The 18,222-nt window shown below is 37.0% G+C and overlaps 1 protein-coding gene across 3 annotated transcripts in view; it reads right to left on the reverse strand.

Moving 5' to 3' along the window:
• The window catches only part of FNBP1L (formin binding protein 1 like), a 57,652-nt gene that overhangs the window by 12,816 nt on the left and 26,614 nt on the right, over nucleotides 1-18,222 (reverse strand). For all 3 annotated transcript variants that reach the window (XM_053985406.1, XM_053985404.1, XM_053985405.1), the window contains exons 2-9: nucleotides 15,513-15,628; nucleotides 8,927-8,980; nucleotides 7,301-7,448; nucleotides 6,834-6,896; nucleotides 5,491-5,595; nucleotides 4,137-4,265; nucleotides 1,984-2,130; nucleotides 1,058-1,261 (exon numbers count right to left, since the gene is read on the reverse strand). In XM_053985406.1, coding sequence (XP_053841381.1) covers nucleotides 1,058-1,261; nucleotides 1,984-2,130; nucleotides 4,137-4,265; nucleotides 5,491-5,595; nucleotides 6,834-6,896; nucleotides 7,301-7,448; nucleotides 8,927-8,980; nucleotides 15,513-15,628 — 966 coding nt within the window. The remainder of the gene's footprint in view (nucleotides 1-1,057; nucleotides 1,262-1,983; nucleotides 2,131-4,136; nucleotides 4,266-5,490; nucleotides 5,596-6,833; nucleotides 6,897-7,300; nucleotides 7,449-8,926; nucleotides 8,981-15,512; nucleotides 15,629-18,222) is intronic.

The following is an 18,222-nucleotide window of genomic DNA, read 5'->3' on the forward strand; positions in this document are numbered from 1 at the left end:
TGAATCATTAATCATATTGAAAAGTAAACAATCAGTTTTAACACACAGCCGGAGTTACATAATATACTGAGGATGGAATAAAGAATCAGCTGTATCCTTCCTTTCTGTAAAGACCTACTTTCTCAGAATACTATCAAGTGGAAAATAAGTTCTACCATTAAGAAGCCCTAAGAATAGTTTCCTGCAGTAAATGACACAAACTGGCTTGGAGCTTAAAATAACCTCACAGAAATTTGTGGGAATCATTAAAATGTCTCACTGATATGCTCCAATATTAAAAAAAAAGATAAAGCATAAAATTTAAATATGTATATTCTCCTTTCATTTACATAGCTAATGCAGGTATTGACAATCTTCTGTTGATCCACAAAAGCATCTTGCACAGAAAGTGTTAATTGTAACTCATAAGAAAACAAAGTAGTAATTTCCATGGTTTCAATTTTTTCTCAAGCATAGGAATATTTTTACCTATTTCCTAGTAATATTTCTTCTAGGACATTTACCTTTATGGAGCTTCCACAGTATGTTTTACCAGTGACAGTTTATAAACATTAATGTTTTCAGAGAAACCTCAGGAGTTTTCAAAACTTGCAGCAGGTGTAATAAAAATCTATACAACACTTCTACATATAAATGTGACATTTAGAAGGGGGGTGCTTTTTGTGCCATAACTGACTGATCTGAAGTCTGCCCAGTTCCAAAATATGGAACTCTCCCCTCTCCTTATTTTTACATTCACAATTCACACCATTCCTATGCAACTAGAGAATCTTAGAAACATTACAGTAATGGGAAGCTACTTTTATCAAATAACTATTAAAAATGCTCCCAGACACAAATTACTAGAAGAAAAACTGAAAAACTTCCCCAGTGACAACTTGATTTTTAGTATGCTAAATACTCAAACCTACTCAAACCTTCTGATCTCCTTACACATACTTTAAAACATATGGGCAAGCAAGGGAAAGATTTTTTTTAAAATTACATTAATTGCTGTTTCCATGCACTCTCAATGTTCAAATTTTAATTTTCCAAATAGTAATTTCTTAATTGTTACCTTTGGTTTCTTTCCAAATAGCCACAGCTTTCCTTTAGCCTTGCCGACTGTAGTTTTTGTATCAATTCTCATTCCCTCTTGCTTTGGTGTACTGATGGTTCCATCAGAGATAGTTCTGTAAATATTCTGACTGTAGTCTTCAAATGGAAAATCTCCAGGAGGCTCAAAACCAGATTTGAAGCAGTCTATCACTAGTTGAGAGTCCTAAACATAGGACATGAAGGAGTTTAAAAAGCAAACCCATCAAGAACCAGAGAGAAAAAAATGGAGACAAATTTTCCATTTAATTGCAGAGATGCACAGAAAGTAAGAGTGAGCTCAAAACACACACTTTTGGATAGAGCAAGATAACAACATTCTTTTATCTCAGCAGTGTTCATGAGTGTATAGCAAAGCATACTCTGCTATTCAGAACATTCCAGCAAATATTTCCCAAGGGTTACCACAAATTTAAAACAGGGCCAAACTACTTTCCACCTTTTAATCTTTCAACATTGGCACGGAAATGAAGACAGATCTAAGAAACTAAATGTAGTAAGATAAAATAGGACAGAATCTGCTGCAATCAAACATGACACAGAATGAATACTTTGTTAACTGAACACCCTTTGTATGTTTTAATGTCACATGCAGGGGAAAATACTGACCATGGTATTGCAGGATATTCCAGGATAACCAAAATAATATGTCCAAAATCACACCCAATGAGAATGTGTCAAAGATATTTAGATTATACTACATCAATAAAGCAGAAAGGGAGCAGACAACAAAAGCAGAAGTGGTCCCTTCTGCTGAAATCGAAGTCACAACACTTTTGAAGCAAATACTTGACAGCAGAAAGATAAAGTCAGTCTTTCCCCTCTCCACAGCTTCTGCAGCAGTTCAATTGCTCACACACATTTAAAAAGTTATTCAGTTCTACTTACTCTATGTTCATCAACTGATTTTGCTGCAAGGATCATCCCTTCTAAGCATTTTGAGATAATTGGAATAACCTTGCGCTCAGAGTCAGCAAAGCCTTTGTAACATTCACTAAGTTTGATAGTCCTTCTTTCATCCATTTCTTGAAGTTGCTGCAAGTGCAAAGATAGAATAAAGCTTTCATTTGCTGATTTCTTTCCTCCTCGATCCTGACACATGCAGTTACTGTGGTCACCATAGTGTAGGACAGATTTTCTGTGCTTTCCCAGTATTTTTATTTGCTTAGAAAAACAGAACTTAGAAGTCCTTTCACACACAGTCTTAGGATGCCCAGTACAATAGTTATTAAGACTTTATGGTCTTTGATTTCTAAAAATCATGTAATGGATGGGACTTTCTTTTCCTTTTATAAAGCACATGTACAGTGTTTACAGGCAACTGTTTGAAGTATTTGTTTTATGCAAAAATGAAAACCACAGTGAAGAAGTTTTACTGATTTCTACATGTCCTCACTCGCTCCTTCTAGTTCCAAGTAATTCCTCTCTGGTGATAAATATCCCCATGTTGCTTTTATTATTATACCTTCCAAGCAATATCAATTATTTAAAATATAGGAAAAATAAGAAAAAATTAAATTATCTGCAGTTTAGACACTCTGATTTGAAATACAAACCATTTCCTTTAACAGTGTGCAAGAAAATAAAGAGAAGAATACCATTACATAAGATTTGCAATAAAAGTTTACTGGAACAGAACAAAAAAGAATAAATTAAAGAGAAATACTATTAAGATAATAGCTCTGGGATTTTCACCTGAATATGGAAAACATCACAAACAAAACCTAAAATCAGTAAAACATATACCAATAGGTTATCAAAAACTGGATAAGAAGTTGGATCTCTCCTATATATACACTGAGGCAGATACCTCAAACAATATTCAATTTCATCTCTCCAAGAAAAAACGATCACCTAGACGTGCTAAACCCTTCTCCAAGGTTTTCCCACAGAATGTCACCAAATGCTTGCAATGAAGTAATAAAAGTGTAGTCCCAAGAGAAAACAGGACTAGGCCTTTCTGCTCTTACTGTAGAGCTCAACAAATATGAGTAGTATCTTACAATGATAATGGATCTTAACCCTGGAGAAATAAAGGCAGTAAAGCAAAAATCTGGTGCAAGCTACAAAAATGATCAACCTATTTCTCCTGGGAGCTGACTGCAGTTCTTGGATCAGTGTGTGAAGGCAGACCTACCATGGTGCTGCTTAGCAGTTAAAATATTAGAAAATTCTTTAATAAGTCAAGGCAATTTTCTCCTGTGAATCCTAGACCTTCTAGTAAAGATTTAAAAAAAAAAATATGAACTGACTTGTGCTTCTGGAAAATATCAAGCATATTTAAGTTGAATACCTTCAAATAAAACCAGTGTTTCACCTTCCATTTCCTTACTCCTTGTCTCAGTATCACTTTCCCAAATGGATGAAAGTACATGCCAACACACTTCTGAACTCTCCTCACCTGATGCCTCCAACTATTTTAAACTGGTTTTCCAGTTTTGCAAAGTCCATGTTTTTGAAAGAATGTTAAAAAAAATCTTATTAGTTACATAAAGCATCTCAAGAAATCCCCACTTCAGATGCAAAGTATTGATCTTTAACTTTTTTACTTGGTTTAGAGAGATCTGTGGACTGCTGGTAGCACTGATGGAACACTAACTGGGGGGCTGGGAGGGTGCTGGAACTTCTGCTCCAATGCAGCTATTTTTCACCCATGCATGAGATTCTGCACAGGCAGAGCGTTCACACACACACACAAGGATCCTGAGAACTACTGATCAGCTCTTATTAGAATGATTGTTTTAAATGTCTTCTGTCACCCTGACATCTCAAGTGTTCATTTTGCCAGGCCCTTACAGGAATATTTAAACAAAGAGTTTACAAAGTATAAAATCTTAGAGAAAATGCAACCAAGCATTTTCGTTAGAAATCTAAGCATTAGTATGGTAAGCAGTCTCATGGAAAAACACAAGTTGTCTCAAGATTATGGTAATTTCTTCATAAAATGATCCACTAAAATCAAAAAACCCAGAGGTTTAATTTTAAAGTCTACTTCTTCTTTAGAAGAGGATCAGACATACTTTATCTGTAAATTCTTTTACCTTGTAAATCTGAGGAATGACAATGTAGTAGTGTTTGTGCTGTTCCCCATTAAAATTCTGTAGTTGTGCAGCATATTCATTTTTGTTTTCATCAGCCATGTGTGTGCGCAGGTTTAACTGTTGCTTAGCCTAGCAGGAAAATGTTACCAGGTTAAACATGTCTTGTGCTTTTCAATGACACACAGCATTATTTTATCAACTATGCAAGAACAGCAGTCACAAGTCATCAAAACCAACATCCTTATAACTGAAATATAAAGAATGTGAGACTTGACATATACTGACACTCCAAAACCTCATTTGTTACATACAGAGAAAGCAATGATCACTGTAGCTCCCTTAGCCAGACTGCTGAAATGTGTATCCTAAAACCCACAGAAGTGACTGATCCTATAAACCACAAGGTACCAAATAGCAGACAGCTGCCAGTTAAAGGAAGACAATCAGCACAGCCATCCAGAGGGACTCTCATGAACTTTAACAAGGCCAAGTGCCAGGTCCTGCGTGTGAGCTGGAGCGATCCCAAGCACTAACACAGGCGGGGAGAGAATGGGTTGAGAGCAGCCCTGGGGAGAAGGACCTGGGGGCCCTTGCAATGTGCACTCAGAGCCCACAAAGCCAACCCTGTCCTGGGCTCCACCAAACACAGCGTGGCCAGCAGGACAAGGGAGCTGCCTCTGGCCCTCTGCTCAGCCCTCCTGAGACCCCAGCTGGAGTGCCCTCAGCACAGGAAGGAAATGGACCTGCTGGGAAGAGTCCAAAGGATAACATAAAGAGGACTGGAGCATCTCTCCTATGAAGACAGGCTGAGATTTGGAGATTTTCAACCTGGAAAAGCAAAGGCTTTGGGGACACCTTAGAGCCCCTTCCAGTACCTAAAGAGTGTCTACAAGCGAGTTGGAGAGGGACTTTTCACAAGGGCAGGCAGTGACAGGGCAAGGGGGAATGATTTTAAACTCATAGAAGGCAGGCTTATATTCGACATTAGGAAAAAATTCTTCACTATGAGGGTGGTGAAGCACTGGAACAGGTTGACCAGAGAAGCTATGGATGTCCCATCCCTGGCAGTGTTCAAGGCCAGGCTGGATGGGGTTTTGAGCAACCTGATCTAGTGGAAGCTGTCCCTGTCCATGGCAGGGGAGTCTTCAAGGTCCCTTCCAACCCAAACCATTCTGATTCTGAAGCACACTCCTATCCTGTGCTGCCTTACACATCACTGGAACTTTGATCTCGCACATAACAAGTAAGGGTATTTTATATACAGTGTTACACATTCAGTGAATAGTGTTTCAGTACTGATGATTAACATGAAAATGAAATACAATTGATAATAAAGAAAAGGCATCACCCTTACCTTCTCAACATCAGCCTTTGTCGCATTAGTATCATTGTCCAGTCGTTCATAGCTTTGCTGTGCCTTCTCTGCCTCTCTGCATTCTCTCTCAAATTTCTTTTTGCTCTATAAAAGGCACAAACTTACTGCTTCAACAACCACTATTCCCACTTGGTTTCGTACATTAATTCTGAATTCTAAATATCAAAGCTTCCATTTAAGTATCTTAAATTCACTAAGTCCCTTGAAAGGAGCATATTGTTAGCACAGCAACTGGGTCAACTAAATTATTTTGAAGGCAGTCTGGAGGATGTATCTACACTACAATCATCATCAGTATTTTCACGTCAAGTGGCACAGCTGTAGGTAGCACAGACAGCAGTATTCAATATACTTGATGTTCTCTATACATGGCTGTTGTCAAGACAACGGCTGTAGGAAAAATTGTTGCAGAAGTTCACATCTCTAGAGAGAAACTGCAACTGAGACTTTGAGCTCCTGCTTCACAGCAAAGTCAGGCAACTGAGGTTAGTGTGTCCCTTAAAGGCATCTAAATTTATTTAAAAGACTGATTTTGCACTCAGGTAAATACAAGGCACTGTATTGTTTGAGCTGAACTGTGGGAACTATCTTGGTGAAGAGATAACATCTAAAACTACCACATCTGTTTCTATTCTCATCCTCTGATCATGAATTAAACTCTTTGTCATGACCACAACAACAAAACAGAAATTCACTTCTCCATTATTGCTTCACAATAACCTGGATCAAAAGTATAATAATTTTTTAAAACAGACAACCAGAATATCAGAACGCATCTTGAACAGACTTGGTTGAATTTTATATTTTCTTATCTTTAAAAGCATTTGTTTCAAGAAAAAGAAGCTTACAGTCTGTCCTAGAGACATTCACTTCCTGCATTTATCTGTTAAACAGTAACTCTACCTCCTGAAAGTACAGTAGTCTATACTGGTATTCTTGAATATACCTTGGAACAAGCCCTCAAGCCCAAGTCAAATTCAGTGACTTAAGATTTCGTCTTCATATAAATAAACTCTCATTTTTAGGAGCCCAAGGAAAAGCAACCAAAGTCTGTACCCATGTTAAAATCAGATTCCTTTATACTGGTTATGCTGGATAAAAGCCAAGGCTTCTCTCAAACATAAACACAGAAGCTGTTTACAGGAGATTTTTTTAACCAGGGAGCTATAAATACATTTAACTGTATTATGTTACTAAATTACTTGGACATTTAGTAATATACCTAAGTATTAAATCTAAGCAAAACAGATGAAAACAATTCCACTTACAGCCTGTATATCTCATTTAAGTTCAACAGCAATAAAATCCAAACACAAACTCACATTATCCATCTGTTTCCAGCACATGTCCAGATACTGCTGAGCCTTTCGCCCCTCCTGAAGATGCTAAAAACACCACAAATAAATTAAATTTGCCTATATTTTTAGTATTATTACCATTAATTAGTCCCTGCTCTAGTTGACAGTCTATGATGTGCAGTATCTTCCACAAGCTACCTGTACTCTTTGGAAGACATTACTTAACATGCAAGAATTGTATCATGGATGTTGTGGTACACTGGCAAAAAAAAGGTTACTAGCAAGCACTGCCTTCCCAAGATAATAATTTTTAGGTTTAATAACTGTATTACAGTATATAACATTATAGAAAAACCTTAGATGTGTTTTATAAATGTATTACAAAACCTATGTATTGCCAGGTTCATCAAAATGGGTAAACAAATACATCAGTTCATTAAAAGACATACATGCTGATATCCTATTTTCAAATTTAAACCCACAGAAATTACCATTTTTCTCTCAGTTTTTAGGTCGTGAGAATATCTCATCAGTTCTCCATACACTCTGTGTCCCATTTCTTCTGCAACTACCTCTCGCTGTCCTGCATAGTCATTCAACTCGTTGAGGATGTTAAAGAAGGCAATACACGAAGTAAACCTGCCAGAAAGCACACAAACACACAAAAAGTTAGACAGCTTTTTAAAATACACTTATTTTCTTATAGTCTGTACTCCTGATTAAATTTAAAAATCATAGACATTTTACAATAAACCTTATCTTAATGCTAATAGAGTTAGGACTAGAAACACAAGCTGGGAAAGCCTATGTTAAGCCTAGCATGTACTGTATGTTGCAATGTCTCTTCAAATACATTTTACAAGAACATGGGGTTGGTGGATGGAAAAGAAAGAAGAAGAATACTACCTGGCAAGCCCTGGAGTATAGTGGTATCTCCTAAGCTGCCCAGGGAGGGGCCTGAGCTTGGGAACGGATACATACGTCCCTAGGCTCGGAGGCTGAGCTTGCTGCAGAGATGATGTGCTTGGCAGTCTTGAGGGTGGAACATGCCAATCATACCACTCCTATGCATCCCGATGCATTCTACAGAACAAGTTTGCTATCAGCTCTGGAGACAGCTGCCTGTTTGCCTGCCCACCTCTTGGCTGGAAGTAAGGTGCCACTATGGCTGGCACTAAAAAGGGGGGAAGAGGAGGGGCAAAGGGTAGAAAGTGTGTGTGGAAGGGAAGAAAGGAAAAAAAAAAACAGGCACCGCATTAAAATATACATCTTTCTCTCTTTTAACTGTGGAATACTGCCATCTCCATAGGCTTGGCTTTTGGGAATTTCAAATGCCACTCTAGCATTGGAAAGCTTATTCCCTCAGGTCCAGGATCTTTACATAGTTAAAAGAGCTAGAGGAAATCCTACTGTGAATTCTCAGGCACTCTGCTCAATATGTGCTCTGGCTGCAACCTGAAACCTTTCCACTTTTTTTATTTCCTAAGACTTACCCCTAAAGAAAAAAAAAAGTATTGTGCTTTTTCAAATATTTTTTTTAAATGGCCATTGAATGGACAGCAAAGCAAGCACATTTCTGATAAAGTTGTTTAGCACAAATTGTTCCTTCTTCCACCATTAGACACCCACTTATTCTGTCTTCAGAGTCAAAGCAAGTCAGCATTTAAGAGCTCCTCTTGCCCATAACATGACAATTTGTGTACACTCATGTCTCACTACAGAGATGCATAGTTACATTTATATTGCCATAAAAATGCACTGAAAATCTCTATTACTAAGCAAAAAAACCAAAGCCTAAGGACACATGCTTGCTTTTCTTTAAAAAACAATACTAATCTGTACATAGCAAGCTAAACTTCTGCTTTCAAAATTTCAGTTACCTAAAGATTAATTTGGAAGGGATCAAGTACAACCTGCCATGTCTAGTACATTAGAATACCAATAGGAATAAACATGCTTAAGAATTATAGCAGAACTGTAAGAAGCCAAGCACAATTCTTTTGTTGTCATCACCAATTAAATACTTTATCTTAAAAAAAAAAAAAAATCCATAAAAGGACAGCATATACTGTTAGTTCTCACTTTTTACGCACAGAACTTGAAATGGACATTTTTACCTGGGTTCCTCATCTTTTGGTGAGCGTTTAGGACAGTACTTCTTAACCAGATTTCTATTAAAGAAGAACAAAAAAAGATGCTATTTTAGAATCTCTTTTGAGAAGACACACATAGAAAACTGCATGAACAAATTGTTTATGTTTAATATTCTGTGAACGGATCTATTCCCTCTGTCAACTTATAAGGGTCCTTTAGATAATATAAGGCTGAAATCTACAGTATTATCAAAGTTTTACACCACTTTGACCTAGAGCAATTTGTAAATATTTTAAAACATCTACTGCAGTGACTAGACATGAAATGAAGGGTTTGTTATTTAACATCCTTTTCCCGCATGCAGAAGGCAGCAGCAGACAAGGCCAAGGCCAACGCAGGACCACGGTGTCACACAGACAGTGCACACTGTGTGCTGTGCCATGAGCACAGAGCTCCACTCCTGAAGTAAACTCTGAGTATAGATTCAGGTCAAAGATTTTTACCGGGGTATTTCCAAATCTTTCATAAGGACACATCCAGAACAGGAGAGGCAACATGTCTTTTCAGAAAAGAGATTTTACACTTTGTCCTACCATCAGCTTTGCAAGTATCTGGATTTTAGAAACCAAGCAAATCTCTAGAATCCACAGTACCAGCACTTAACACAGTATCACAGTCCAATTTTTGAGAACATTGATATGAAATTACCTGCTTATCATAGAATGCAGAGGAAAAAGAAATGGAGGAGTTAAGAGAAGATTCTAGGAGAAAAAATCTGGCATGCATGTTGTGTATTTCACCTCACTGTCTCTCTGTAACTTCAGTTGTTACAATTATGAACTACCTTACCATTAAAACAAAGGTGCTAATTCTACTTTCATCTAAAATAACCTTGTATAATTTCTCAAATCCATTTATCCAGAAGTCATCTCTATGGTACAAAAGCCCACATAGTGAGATTATGTCCAGTCACAAAGTATACACCAGAATATGAGGAGGGAGTTGGTGTGGAAATAGTGAACTTGGATCTTTTGCCTGTTTCTATATCCTCTGAGACTACAACAAAAAAACTCAACACTCAACTAGGAAAAGACAGTCGTGTCCTTTTTATATCAGTATGCACTAAGGAAGAGAATAAACACTGACTTTTTAAAAATTATCTACACATTTAATAGTAACCTCCTTACTGAAGTTCAAGTAAGAATCTCTTGCCTCTATCCCCAGAACCCACTGCCTGCTGTAACGTTCTACTTGGTAGGGATTAAATGCAGACATTTTGAGGAAAATGTATAAACAAAATAGGAAAAAAAGAATAATATTTACTAAGTAACTTTCTTGTGTTCCATTTTCCCTTACATTTCTGCTTTGTTCCTCAGTGCTTATTAATGAATGGGAGATTCCTAAAATTCATCTTATTTTTAGAAGGTGAAATGCATAACACACGTACAATGCTGCAGCTAAGCAACTATGCATGAGCCTTTTCAAGGGAAGATTTTCAGAGCTGTTAAAAATGAGAAAAGAAATCACTTACTAAAGCCATACAGTTCAAAAACGGCAGGAGGGAAGGGTCATAACTACAGATTATTTACTACTGTGCTGATTTCTGTTCTGGTTTCATTCTTTAATGCAATTGCTAATTATTTGTAGAAAGACAAAAATATTATATAATCCCTTCTCCTAATAACTGCCAGTTTCATTAATCAATCCCATCTACCTTTGGATCAAAGGAACACACAGGTTTGAGACACTGTGATCAGGATTTAACAGCACAAGGTACAGTAATCAATGGCAATAAATATATGACAAGCAAATGCAGATTTTAAAGGTCAAAGAAAAAGACAGTGTTCATGTGAACAATTATGCATAGACAGCCTTTCCAATAAGTGAATACCAACACCTAATCAAAACACAGATATTAAATCTGAATTGCTGAAAAAGCACAGGTTTACAAGCAGCCAGTATGAGCATGGATTTGAAGAGTGAAACATTCTTTCAAAGAGGAGCCAGATGACACTTCTAAGGGGGCATAACATCCTCTGACATTTCAGTCTAAATCCATGCCTAATTCTCAGAATTCAGATATGGATCTGGACTAGTTTAGAAGAAAATTGTACAAGTAATTGCTGATCATCAGAACAGGAACAAATCTGTAAGAAACAAACCTATAAGATGAATGCCTTTCCTTCCTACAAAAAGTGCAGCTGATGACACTTTAATCATCTTTGGTAGTAAAGTTTTGATGGCCTCTATCACACTCTGTCCTACAGCCAGCCATTTGGTAGCAGATTTTATACAGGAATAATCACATCTGATTGTGCTGCTCCTGTAATTTTATTAATCTCACTTCTTGGTAAAAATTGGTTTCAGGTCAACACCAGTGAGACAGGAACCTGATTTTTAAGAGAAGTACCACCTCAGTCACCTAGGCAGAAGTTTCAAAAAGCACTTCAGTTGATAAAACTGAACAGTTATCAACTCAAAACTAAGTATTCTTCAGTCAATTAATGCAGCACATAAAGAACAGAAGCAGCAGCATCAACACAGTACAATTTCTATTAAGGCATCAGCTCAAGCACTGTGGTATCTGCTTATCCTGAATCACTACAGCCTCTATATCATATTACAAATGAGCCTGGTCACAAACTTTATTTGCTTTCATAAGTAGCTAAAATTGCAGTAATTACTTAAAAGCATTTCCTATTTATATGTAAAGTAATGGTTTCAATACAATTCTGATGTCTTCAGTGACTGCACATCAGTTTTATGGACTGGGTGAAAACAATAACAATTAACTGTGTTTAGTAACAACTCATCTGAAAGACTGGAGCAATTAATCGTTAAAAAGTATAATCTGGACTTTGAGTTCACAAAGCTGAATATCCTTGGAACCATTAAGAAATCACATGTTTAAGTTTATGGCAAGAGGACTATAAAAAAAAAACAAACTGCCACAACCATATTTGGATAGTAATGAGCAGTGTAAAATCTCAGCTCCAATCAAATGAAGAGTGTTTTGAGAAATGATCACACATGATGATAATCTGTGTACCCAGCTTCACATTTGAGCTTACACCCATTTTCAAAATGTTTCCAAGATTATGCATATAAAAATGTGGAAACTGTCTCAGTTTCATTAGACATATGCATATATTCATACTGCATTTATAAAAATATCACTTAAACACAACAGTATGCAGAAGGAACATAAAAATAGATTTGATCAGAGTAACTAGATGTCTCCAGAGATCACAATGAACAATTTTAATGGGCAACAAACAGCTCAGGAACAATCACAGCTATTTGTTTTAAACCAACAACAGAGAAGCTGACCATATTCAGAAATTTTATTCCACAGCAGTTTCACCTCCAGGTGCAGGTATAACTTGTATTACTGCCTAACATGACAGAAAGTGGAACTCCTCTGTCTGCTCGAGTGTCACAATGCTTTAGACAGGATGAAAAGGGAGTGAACCTCCAGAATTATTTTGTGTGTAATGATGTGGAACAAAACAGACCTTCACATTGCCCCTTTTAAGAAGCAATGCTGGTCAAAAACAGCATCTGAGAATTCAATTTAAATATTCAGTCTAGAGCCCAGTAGTTTGGCACATACTAGATCTCATTTTTTCCAATTACAAAATAAAAACAAATTAAACAGTCATATCATTAAAATGGAATGTATTAATGTACCTTGCAATATCTTTGTCCTGAATCACATCCCCATAACTCAGTAACAGCCTCTAAAAACCTTTGCAAACCTTGTGGTAACACAATACATTAGTTGAGACCTACACCACACAAAACTTTAGATTTTCCATTAAGTTAGCTCAAACAAAATCAAATTACACTTCCTTTTTTGTTTCAGAACACATTATGTAGCAGACAAAGATAAGACAAGCTGTCTCGGGTGTTTTTTTCCTCCACAGACAATTGAGGATTCCCCAATTTTTCTTGTAATTTTTTCAGTATCAAAGAAGAATAGCAAAGAATTACTTGTAACCTAAATCCAGCATTTGGAAAAGTTATCACTTCTGGAATTACTTGGCAACCATGAGATGCAATACCTGCATACAGTAAGAATATATGAGGAGCTCAAACAGGCCCTCATATGCTGTACATGCATCAATTGCCCTCTCCTAGAAGGGCTGGAAGGGCTGTTGCACCTGGGAAAGGCTCATCACTAAGTTGTGACAGTATAAAGAAAAATAAAAGTTTCAAAATGCAAGGGTATACATAAAGTGAATGTGAATTTCTGCCAGGAGACTGACTCTAATAAGTGAAAACTTACGAAAAGTTCACTCAAGTTTTCATCCTTGGGTTTAAGTCTATGAGAATAAGATCCATCAATGATCTCAACAGGATGCTCATGGTCCACACTGAAACCAAGACAGTAAAAAAATACCACCATACATCACTAGCTCTATCTCCTGACTAAACTTGGCTTTCCTTGGTCTTCCATCCAAGTACTAAGAGAGCCACAGAACTACCAAGAGGTGACCACTTGCTGTACTGTTTATACTCTACTAACCAAGATTATTAATCTCAGTTATAAAGTTCACTATGAAAAGACTCTCAAACACTCTTTTTCAGATAGTTTTCCATTACAAAAGGAAGAAACAGTGATATACAAGAAATTTCCATTAGGGATATTAATATCTATCTCACAGGCCATATGCTGCCAATACTAGAATTCACCAGAACCACAGTCCATTCCCACAACATCTTCTCTCTCAGAACTTCCCAGGAGCAAGATGCAGGCTGGCTAACTCTCCTGAAGGTGTAAATTTTGCTTGATCTCAATCCCTCCTGGGCCTCATAACTATGTTACATAATTTTAAAAAGTGAGTGTCCTCATGAGCAATGATGGCTGAAATCAAGTTGTTATCATGAGACAGATCACTACTAAAGAGTCAAGTCTCCTCCAAAGAATATATATGCAAGAATATCAAAGAGTAACTCATGAACTGGTCTACTGGCAGAAAATCAGTCACCCTCTGATGTGTGTGCTGTCCAGACCCTCGTGGGAAGCAGGCAGGAAGTGCATGCATGCACTGTATAACGTGTGTGCAGCAAGACCTGTGCTTCCCAGAACTGTCATACTTACTGCACAGGGACAGTCACTCCAGCCATCTGACAGAAGGGGTACTTGACAAAACGCTTTCATTTTTGAAAGACACTTTGAGAAAAATCAATAGTTTTACCCAGAGTAAAATGCTGAACAGAGAAAATTTACTATTTTTAGTCAAATCCTGAAGTAATAATGTGGAGTCTCATCTTGCTAGCTGTGGAATGAACCTTTAAATACAATTAAGCAAAATGGCATTTGTTAATACTATTTAAGGAAAAGATCTTGATAGAGATCTGTGGAAATAAAACATATCTCTATTTTTTAACAGACAAACTGAAAACAAATTAAAACAGGGCTGCAAACTGTGCTGTGCATGCTCTGAAGTTTTCTTTACCTCCTCAAGTTCTTCTATACAAGCTTTGGAAAAATGGTATTTATCTTCTTCCTTCCAAGAAAAAAATTCCTTCATTTGTAAAACAATGGGTTATTATGTTAGGTGAATATATACAACTGAGTGAAAAGAAACTGATAAAGAAATCAAAAAGGAAATGAGCAGCCCAGATACAGAACATCCATATCCTCAGCAGGGAACCTCATTACTGTATTAACAAGGAAGGATTTCTCAGCTCTCTATCTAGTGACAATTTGGTTTGCAAATGATGAGATGATGGAAGAAACCACAGGAGAGATGTTGCTATCAGTTTCAGTCTGACAAGGGTAGGCAGCAGCTTCAGTTGAATCCCCAAAGGAATTCAGGACAGTAAAGTTGACGGTGAAGGCAAAGATGGCAGTGAAGGCCAAGTTCACGAGAGTGTCTGTCTTTAAATTTTATTCTTCAAGCACTGAGTGCACTGCTAAAAATTAACCTACTTTATTCTGAAGAAATAACTTTATTCTGAAGCAGCCATTTCATGGCTGCTATTCTCCTTGTATGATCCCTGAAGGGAAATTCCTATTGGAGCTAAGAGATGTTTCACTTGGCAGCTACAGAACAGAGCTAAGACAAAGGGTGGCTGGGTTACAGTCTCACCCAAAGGGACAAGACCTGCTATGGAAAGGGTGTGCTTTAAGGACAGGAAGGTCTTGTTGTTTTCTCAAGTTCAACTCAGTTATTTCAATCAGATTTCTTAAAACAATGTAGTGTAGCTCTTGCCAATTCAACATGAGAAATTAATTAGTACCAGAGGCACACACATACACACTCAAGTGTAGATACGGATAATGCACTTTACAGCAAACATGCTGATAGTCAGTGCAGAAAATCACTATGGTTTTCCTTGTTTTGAATCTTTAATTTTAAGCCTTAAACCTTTTTAGTTCAAAGATCTGAAGGATGGGTGGGAGAGAAGGCAAAAACAAGCAAGTGCACACCCAAATAAAATTTTCAGTTTTGGACTGGTCTGTTGTGAAAAAGCTAGTGATCTAATTCACTCTGTAAATGAAAAACAGTCATTAATCTAGACATTTCATACTTGCCCACCAAGTGATACAGTGATTTTAAATAACTTTTAAGATCCTCTTGCAAAGAAGAAAAACCTTACCTCAGTTGTTTTGCATAGTTTTGCTCAATCTCTATCCTTTCTTTTACAAATTTTGCGTATTTCTCCAAGAAGTCAATGCCCCACTGTGTATGCTTGTCCAAGTTATCAAACTGATCCTTTAAAAATAAAAGGAGACAAAATTACACAGAATTAGTTAAGAATCACATCAGCACTAGATTTACACATCATTTATTTATAAGCTATGCTCTGAGGGAGTGTTTGCTATTGGGGTAGAAGTCATTCAAGCTATAAACCAGTCAAATGTGGATATATGTATCAGCCATATATCAGAACAGTAGGTTTCATGTGCAGGAACAGATCTACCTCTTTTTATAAAAACAGCTCTAAATACTTGCATGTTAAGCTGTAAGCAGCCTTTCATCACTTTCACAATGCAAATCTTTCTTTCTTTCTTCTCAAAACCCTTTATTTCAAAAGTGTACCTTTTCCACCAAGATAACAGACCCAACCAAAGATCACTATTAGATAAATAACAGACAGCTCACAGAAGAGGTGTCTGGCAGCTTTGAAACGCAGTAAGTTATAATTTCACTGGATACAAAAAATTACTCTCACTCTTAGGATTACCCACTGAAAGAAAAATAACATAAATTTCAGCAGCATGAATAAATTTTGGTGTAGTCTGCATATCAAAAAAAATTATTAAATCAAAACTATATACACAGCTCATGATCGGCTCTGACAGGAGATTCCAAAGAAAGCAAACCTGTCCTTAGTAATTAAGAAAGTTATCTCAAACTAAAGGTACAAAACAAAAAGGAGAAACAGTCAAAAGCAAACTACATTTCCAAAAAAAAAAAAGGTTGGAGAATTTTTAATACCTTAAACCACCTTCAAAACAAATCTTTCACTGCACTCTGTATTGATCAACAGGTGGAGGATACACTAACAAGTTGACAAGTCAGGAAAAGTTGAAAGGTCAAAAAAAAAGTGGAAATATGGGGGTTAAGAATCAGGTAGGAGAAAACAAAGGTACAAAATACTACCTAGCAAATAGTTTTAGTCTAACACATACTTGCATTTTATGCTACAATAATCCACCAGTGACAAAATCAAGGATTTTCAGCTTACAATAGCATTTAAAATTAGCAGTTATTTAGTAACCCAAAAAGACAAGTAACTGAAACATCAGGTTGTGTCTAATAGAGGCTGAACCCAAATACACTTCACAGTAAACTTAAAAAATAAAAAGCAAAAAAAGCTAAGGAAGCAATTAAGTTCAAAGTTTAATTAACTTGCACAAAAAAGCTCTGAAGGCTGTTTATCAGAGGCTATCTCTTGCAGACTCAGTGGCTTGCCTGAACCTAATGAATGATGTAGACTTCTAGCACTACAACTCAAGTTCAATTTCAACGTGCAGCTGGATGATCTACAGCTAAATCAAAAAAATGCCACAAAATGCTGCAAAACTCAAGGAACACGTATTCATTTAAAGAGATACCAGGTGAACACAGCTTTATAACCAACGAAAATAAAAATAATGTAACAAGATTAAGGCTGCTGTCAATGCTGCCTTGCAGGTCCCAGAATCCTACACCACAGACTAACAACCACAGCCATGAACGCTTCAGTCCGATGGCATGCAAGTACCGCCACCAAAAGCATCCATCCTGTCCTACCACCAGCCTCTGCACCACTCTCTCCACCAAAATCACAACCACTTTCCCTGATGCTTCACCACAGAACCACAGAAACAGTCAAGAGATGGGAGAGGGACTGAAGACAAGATTTCAATGTATTTGGGAAACCATGGCCTGTATCTCGCATTATTCTAACATGCGCACTTTGCACCAACAGGACATTTCCACTCGAAATAGCTTATGTCAAATAAAGTGACGTTGCTGATTCTGCTTTTAGAGAAGCTGCACATGCATTGTTTGAGTGTGAGAATAGGCAGACAACGACCAGGCTGTGGCATCAAACCACATTTACAAATATGTGTAAAAATACGTCAAGCTCAGGAAGCTTTTCTTTTTTATACTTCACTCATTTGTGTAATTACTCTTACAAAATTAACCTAGCATCCAAAAGTAGTTTGTAAAAGATGCTTCTGGCATGAAGTCAATACACAATACCATTAAAAAGAACTGACTTCCTTCAGCTCACAGCGGAACAAAGCCTTTGCTGTCCTACTTAAGCTCACAAAGCTCTCATTTGCTGCTAAGGTTTCATTAGCATTAGGGAACACCACATTACTTATGTTTCCAAACATGCAACCAGAGACAGTGGCTTTCCAAATATTTTGTTGAAACAAAAAAGGACTCCACTGCTCAAACTTCCTTCAAGATCTGCTATTAATATGAAAATTACATATGATAAGCTATCATGCTTTACTACAAGCATTTCATCACTGATCATACAACAAAAACTCTTTTTTCCCCTCAATTCCTCTTCTTCATGTGATTCTAGAAACAGTATGTTCTGTGCAAAAACAGCTTTGTTGGATTATCCCACAAGCTCCACAAGTTTTCAAATTCTCTATAAACAATAAACCAGTGAATTAAAGTCTGTGGTCATAAGAATCACACTGTTTTGTAAAGCCACTGGATAAATGAGCAAAAGATAAAGGCAACATCAACCAATAAGCAAAAAGGACTGGCCTTTTGAGAAAGGCTTCCAGGGGGGAGTCACAAATTTACTTATTTACTTTCAGTCTCTCTCCAGAAACTCACATCAGTGAGCTCTGGGC

Source organism: Vidua macroura, chromosome 9 (assembly GCF_024509145.1).
Source record: "Vidua macroura isolate BioBank_ID:100142 chromosome 9, ASM2450914v1, whole genome shotgun sequence".
Classification (NCBI taxonomy): Eukaryota; Metazoa; Chordata; class Aves; order Passeriformes; family Viduidae; genus Vidua; species Vidua macroura.